Source organism: Tigriopus californicus, chromosome 8 (assembly GCF_007210705.1).
Source record: "Tigriopus californicus strain San Diego chromosome 8, Tcal_SD_v2.1, whole genome shotgun sequence".
Lineage (NCBI taxonomy): Eukaryota > Metazoa > Arthropoda > Copepoda > Harpacticoida > Harpacticidae > Tigriopus > Tigriopus californicus.
In genome coordinates, this window is record NC_081447.1 from 11,943,949 (window position 1) to 11,950,981 (window position 7,033).

Consider the following 7,033-nt stretch of genomic DNA (forward strand, 5'->3'; position numbering starts at 1 on the left):
CGTTGCATAAAGCAAGGACTCTAGTGTCCTTGTTGTGGTCTACTAATGCATAGTTGCCTATTTTGGCCGCTAGAGTTTGTTCAAATTTTTCCACTCAGTCCCCTGAGATAAATTAAAAAAATGGACGTTATTTTGCCGCTTGTTTATCTGCATCATATTTGTGTAATTCACAGAAAGCGATAGTATTTGTTGTTCAATCATTCACATTTTGTCAGATCAAAGAGATGAGGTGGGAACACTTAGTTCCAAAGAAAGTAATGCCGTCCAAGATTTCCTGTGAAGCAAACCACAATGAACTTGTCATTCATTACCTTTCTCTTCATACAGATCTCTAATATGAAATAATCAATTCTATTAGATCAAGATGGACTACTGTGGAGCCTTGTAAGTACAAATGCATGTATATTATATTAGGGGACCGGGCCATTTTGTCAAAGGCCGCCAACGGGTTGGGAGTAGCTGAATCATGTTACTATTTACAACCATTTTCCAACTTGTGAATGTTCCATTGTGCGTCGTTGCTATCGTAATCAGAGGAACCACGGTTGGCCCTAACTTCAAACGATCTACAGGTGGCGGTAAGTAGCTTCTGATATGGGAAATGGATAATATCCAGGGTTTCTAAAAAGAAAGTAACTGTGCGGTGTTCAGCCCTTCCTTCACCGTTACTTCCTATTTCTCGACACAAAGAAATAGTACAAAAAGGTGTCCTTTACATTCATTTTTTTGAAATGCTCCCTCTCAAATGCAATGACTTATTTTTTTGCATGTACTTCTTTACCTGAAGAAGTGGTACCAACTCCACGGGGAGAATATATCAAAAGGTCAAAATTACGCCTCTGATATTTTGCCTCTTTTTAAGTCAGAAACGAGACTATTCCGTCTTAATTTTCACCGTATAAAATTGCCGCCGTCCATGACTTTGCCATCTTTGTCTTCACAGACGTTGAGTAAAGAGCTTATGTTAAATTTTCTTTTAAATATGAAAAGAAAGTTGCGCAAGGTGCGTTTAGCAAAAGTGAAAAAAAAGATGCAAATGAAACAGCCCTTAAATCATCAAAACTTTGTGTGTTTTATCGTTTACTGTTGTATCTCCGTATGCCATTCATGTAATTAACGTCATGTTAACTAAACTTTAAAACGATATCAAAGAATTTTCTTTTTCGGTTTAAGGCCCTCTTTTTGTGCGAAAGTAAGTATCGGTGAGAGCAACCTAGTATTTTATGCAAAAAGAAACCGGATACGGAGCTGGTTCGTTCATTAATAGGTCCTGCCTTGGCCATTTGAGTTCACATTAATCTTTCATATGCGTTGCTGATAGGCGAGGAGCACTGAATGTAACCTTATTGACATGGGAAATAGGGGATCGTAAGTCCCGATTGTGAGCCTTCTGATCAATAATTAAGTAAATTGACCGCTCAAAATTACAAAAAGTAGTTAATGTTAAAAACATCCTATCAGTTCTTTTCACTTGAACGAATGATCATTTCATGCTTAAATGTTTGATATTCACTAACGGGGAAAAACCCAAAATCATCGGTACAAATGTTGTCATGGTTTTGTGTTCACATGTGGAAGGAGTTTCAAATCTTTTATTAAGGAAACAGAAAATCGAATACTGCGATCTTTTTAGTTCGTTCTTGAACAATTAGCAAGGATGATACAAACCGATAATTAATCTTCACACTCACAAACTTGTCCAAGTCTGACTTAAATACACTTACCGGATCAGCCCCTACATACTTTGAGTCTCTTTGTCCGACCCATGTGAGTTTTTTCAGTTACCATTCAATCCAAACTTCATTGATTAGGATAAAAATGCAACTAATTTGAGCAATGAGGCCCCTAAAAACAAACAGAAATGCCGCAAATACAGTGGTTTTTTTATTTCCTGTTGCTTCCAAGTACGGTGGTACCCACTAGATTTTGCTCAAATGCCAAGACTTCCAGTTGCGGTTTACATTGCTAACACAACACAAGGACCATCTTTTGACAAACAATGACTCATCAAAAATAGCTCATATAACTGTATTTATTTACTGAAAACCAAGTAAAACACATATTTTTTGACATCGTAATTGATGTATATTTGAAACCTCTCATGTTACGTTTTTATTGAGATTTCAAAAAAATCATTCGAAAAACCTGTAAATAGAATTACTCTTGAAATGTCAGTTTTTTTGATTTAGTTTTTCACGCGCTTTTCTAACCGTCACAGGCAATGCAATTTCCAATACTATTAAAATGAAAGGTTATAGTTATAGGTGTAAAAAATCGAATAGCTTTTTAACACTATTTCCGACTTATTAGGGCTATTCGACTTTTTGGGGTATATTCGCCTTCTTCCAGCTTTTTTGGCGTTTTCACACATTTCGGTGCATTTATGTCACTTATTTTACTTTCCTTTGAACGTTCCTGCTTCCTTCAGCGTTTCAAGAGCAAACAAAACGTAACGAATGGCAGACGTAGGGATTACATTCTAATATTTGAACCTAGTGTTAGCTATGGAGAAGATGTCCCAAGCATCTCTAGTCCAAACTAGAGACCCGGCATCCAGGGTCCCTAGTCAAAACAAAAGCAAAGCTGTATGGCTTAGAAGTGCAGTGAGGGGTTGAACAAAACGCCTTGCACACGTACTAACATATGTCTTGCTCTCCTTTTCTGATGTCTTGAAGCCTATTCACCAAGACCAAATGAACCTGATATTGATGGAAAGATTCACATACACATTAACAACTCAAAGCAACTTGCTAACTATTTCTTCAGGTTCGGCAGATTCAATATGGGAAGTTTTTGCCAAGTAATTTCCAAACCAGATACCTTTTTGGACCTGTTGTAGTCCGTTTAATGCCAAGATGCTTTAAATTGGCAATCTAGGTTCTTGTACCTCAAACTCCAGAAATACAACACTACAGGTTCGATTTGATAAGGTGTTACCGAATTTGCTTTGGCTACACTAACTATATAACTGAACCATTTACTTTAAAGATTGGTGCCCCAATTGCCAACGGTATTAATTTTACATCAAAACCATAACAACACTTGTTAAAATTTAAACTTTTTTCTCGAGCGCAAGATACGAATCAAACTACACAACCTCAAATTTCTTCGAAATGCCTCAGACTTGAAAGCGCAATGTACACCCTCGGCAAGTTGGCCAAGCTAAATTTGAATTCAAAATGAATGGCATAATGCACAATATATTTTAACCATCAAAACCACTGAATTCTAAATATATGGACTATGAATGCCCTTTTAGCATCATTGTATTTTAGCATCAATATGAACATTTTTATTTTCTAATCGAATTTCTACTTGTCTAATTGGTTTTAAGCTATTGGTTCACAATTGATCCCCAAAAATAGAGCCGGCTAGCTCTGTCACTCATTGAAATTTTCTCGGTTTGGTCACGCTTGATCGTGCTTGGAGCGATTCTTCCGACGAAGCGATAAAGTCTCTCACAGATCACAGAAAGTTGGAGCAGGTTCCAAGTCCAAACCATAAGACTGTGAGGCTCGGATTGTGCTGCGAATCGCAGTTTTGTTGACACAATGTGTGAAAATATGTGTCTTATAATTGGACCATTAGTAACTATAGGCCGATTTCTATCACTTCGGATATTACAAAGGAGTTTGAGAAGATCATGAAGTCCAAACTTGTAGTTTCTTTGTACATGATAACCTTCCTGACTGTCAGCATAGGATCCGAGTGCATTACCAGCACGGTAACGCAACTTGATTGAGCATATAAAACAGGATATTGAGGAACTAGAGAGAGGAGTCAGTAGATGTTGTCTATTTTGATTTACCAAGGCCTTTGATAAAGTTGGTCATGGCCTTTTGTTTAATAGACTTCATGAGATTGGAGTCCAAGGTTCTAAATTGCTTAGCAAGTTTTATTTGTGTGAGGAAGGATATTGTTAATATTGCAGGATCACTTAGTGACATACATGATGTTAATGAATACTGAACAAAAACTGTTCCTTTTGTTGCTTCAGCGAAGAAAAAAGCTACTAGAACTCTTGGCATTTGAGCAAACACTTGGTCAGAAATGATAACCACTGTGCAAGGCTTGACCGTTTTGGCCGAGCATGCTCTTTCCAAGTAGGGAAACCATATTCGAAGCAATGCCAATCTAGTTCAAGCCTACCTAGAGATACCTTAATGACATACAAAACAAGTCATTGTTCAACAACTTAAATATGTGACATTCCCGAGGTTGAGGTTATAATTAATGTTGGTAGTGATGAAGGAGCGGAAGTATTAGAAAAGACATCAAAAACGGCGGGCAGAGCGTGAGAGCTACCATCCGGCTTTGTAACAACCAATCCTCAACGGTATCCTGACTTTCGTTATCAAACTAAATGAAATGTAAATGATTCATAGACCTATACAAACTCACTTTTGTGTCCATGTTTTTCTACTTTATGAAGGAAAGTAATTGTTTAGGCACAGGTAAAAGACTCCTTCGCGTTGATGGATGTACAAACTTTCCAAGACCATCGGTTTCAAAGAAGAAAACTAAAATCATACAACAAATTGGTTTATCCCAAAAACCAAACCTGCTAAATGTGGCTCGACCAATATCGATTTTTCAAAGCCCTTTTTATTTTAAGTTTAATGGAAATGAATTTCGAAACCATTGAATCAAGTGACTTTGACTTGTAGTGGCTGATCCTTGTGGACCTGAATTTCCTTGGGCGTTTGACAACGGACGCAAATGCTGTCGCACATATTCCGTGGCTAATCGATCACAACCCTTGGAATACGAAGATTCCCCATCAAAATGTATGAATAATAATTGGATTGACTGTCCGAATACTAGATATTTTTGTGTCTCTTTTGCAAACCCACGTGAGTTTTTCGAGGTGACAGTGCAATCCATACCTTATTAATGCATTTGTATAACTTTGCAGACCATTGTCCACTCCCGTCATCAGTGGCTTTAGACGAAGGATGCTGTTCTGGTGCAGTGGAACGTTGGGCAGAGAACGAAAATCCTCCTTGTCGAGGAGCCAAAATTCAAGATGATACCCCTTCCTCTTGCTGCCCATCAAATGACTTCATATTTATTCAAGAGTGTGCTGACAAGCGGCAAAGATGCCTTAGTTCTGGTATTGATTAGTGATTAGATTTTTCATATCGGGCTTACCTCAGTGGCCTTTCTTTCTTTCTGAACTTTTAAATTTCATTTTGACATCAAGGTGTTTCCACACCGACCCTAGATTCTGAAGTCTGAAGTCCTCGATGACTTTGCCTTCATCCGACTTCTTTTTTTTTCTTCACGACTGGTCCGCATTTGTTTTGGTTACTTGGGAGATGGGCGCAGACCTCTCCCCAGAAACTAGAGGCGGATTCCTTTGACTTCGAGCATTGCATTTACGCTTTATAACATATTTGGACAGATTTTGGGCAAAATTCTTGATCAACCCTTTATTCAAGGGCTAGCTAGATTTACCAACTCTAAGGGCCGCCTGACACTAGGATGGAAAACCACGATTAAATTCGGTTCGAGGATTGAAGTGGGGTTAGTGCTGGGGCGAGTCCGTACTCAAGTCGAACCAAAAGACTTTTGGTTCCTTAAACTCCTCAAACCGAATTAAATCATGGTTTTCCATCCTAGTACGTGTAAAAACGCCCAAATTTGTTCGTGCTGGGGTATCTAATTTCCAATAGCAATGAAAAAGTCAACGAAAAAAACTCATGTCATTTCAATGATCGATTTTCAAGCAAAAGCCTCTTTTCAGGACCATTACCTCATGTGCTGAATCCCATTACACAAGCGATAATAGAGGAACACTCTTATGATCAGTTTAATGCATCATTTGCACTGGTAAACGAAGCTTGCGACTTTAAAAAAAAAAATTATTGGGTGGCCTATCCAGCTGACTCGTATTTCATCATCGATTGGGGCTACCATCTGGTCCCTCAGAAGCTCATTCTGAGGAACAGCCACAACTCTATAGACAATGACAGGTCAGTCGACTTTACTTAATGACTTACAAACAAATTACTTTTGTGACATGATTGGGCGCTGGGGTCGGGGGTTTGAGCCTCGCCTGGCTTGCGAAGCAAAACTCGTTAACACTTTAGGAGCCATTAAGTTTTTGAGTATAGCAAAAAATTGTTATATGCTACAGAAAAAATGTGCTGAGTGGTGTGATGTCCCCGTTAGAGACATGACATGGTTCCTCAGAGGGCATGGGTTCGAATTCCGCCTTCGACATAAGGCTACTTGGAAAGAGGAGATCAATTGAATTGCTCTAGCTGATCAACAAGTTTATTTATCGAATAATTTTAACATTGAAAGCATCCAAAGTTGAAATGATGTTGTTCATTGTAATTTGAATTATGTTATTTTATGATGGACTGGCTATTTCAGAATGCACAAAAAATAATGACTAATAGCAAAATAGAGCACTTGCTTTGTGGTTATACTCAGAACTGATATTTTCAAAACAAAATTCCCTTGGCATTGCTGTCAGTTACTTGACTTGTTACCCCCCACTAATGAAATGGTGTTTAGTTATGGTCAAGGAAAATATTCGCGATTCAAAAAGTTCGTGGACAGTTTCGACTGGACCTCCACCCTTGAAAATCGCACTGCAGATGAAGCTTGGAATATCCTCAAAGATGCACTGATCTTCGGAATGAAGCTACACATCCCTCCAAGACTTCGACAAATCAATGACCGCCCACCATGGCTTTCCCCATCACTCCTGAGGTCTGTGCGGAGGAGAAATCGATCATGGAAACGGAAGAGGGACTTTCCAACTATTGAAAATCAAAGGGAATTTATTTCACACAAGATCAAAGTTAAAAATGACATCCAACGTGCTAAACGAACCTTTGAAGAAAATCTTCTGGATCTAGAAAACAAGAAAATATTCTTTAACTACGTCTATTTCGGGAGAAGCTCGTCTAGTCCCGTCGGACCGCTGCTGGATTAGTCAGGCAACCTAGTCACCGATGAAAGCGTAATGGTTAATCTTCTAAACGAGCAATTTCGATCAGTTTTTAATTCTCCAAATGAC

At 38.5% G+C, this 7,033-nt stretch overlaps 1 protein-coding gene across 1 annotated transcript; it reads left to right on the plus strand.

The window, feature by feature from the left end:
* Positions 1-401: 401 nt before the first annotated feature.
* Positions 402-6,239, plus strand: LOC131885316 (uncharacterized). Its single transcript, XM_059233341.1, has 4 exons — positions 402-578; positions 4,668-4,853; positions 4,916-5,113; positions 5,747-6,239. Exons 1-4 carry the CDS (start codon positions 467-469, stop codon positions 5,992-5,994), a joined length of 744 nt encoding a protein of 247 aa, XP_059089324.1. The 5' UTR covers positions 402-466; the 3' UTR covers positions 5,995-6,239.
* Positions 6,240-7,033: the final 794 nt, after the last annotated feature.

What these genes read in the sequence shown, in the direction of transcription:
- LOC131885316 (XM_059233341.1), top strand. Translation starts at nt 467, where the DNA reads ATGTTACTATTTACAACCATTTTCCAACTTGTGAATGTTCCATTGTGC. An exon ending in TGTCTCTTTTGCAAACCCAC is followed by an intron (nt 4,854 to 4,915) that starts GTGAGTTTTTCG and finishes ATAACTTTGCAG; the next exon opens with ACCATTGTCCACTCCCGTCA. An exon ending in GCAAAGATGCCTTAGTTCTG is followed by an intron (nt 5,114 to 5,746) that starts GTATTGATTAGT and finishes GCCTCTTTTCAG; the next exon opens with GACCATTACCTCATGTGCTG.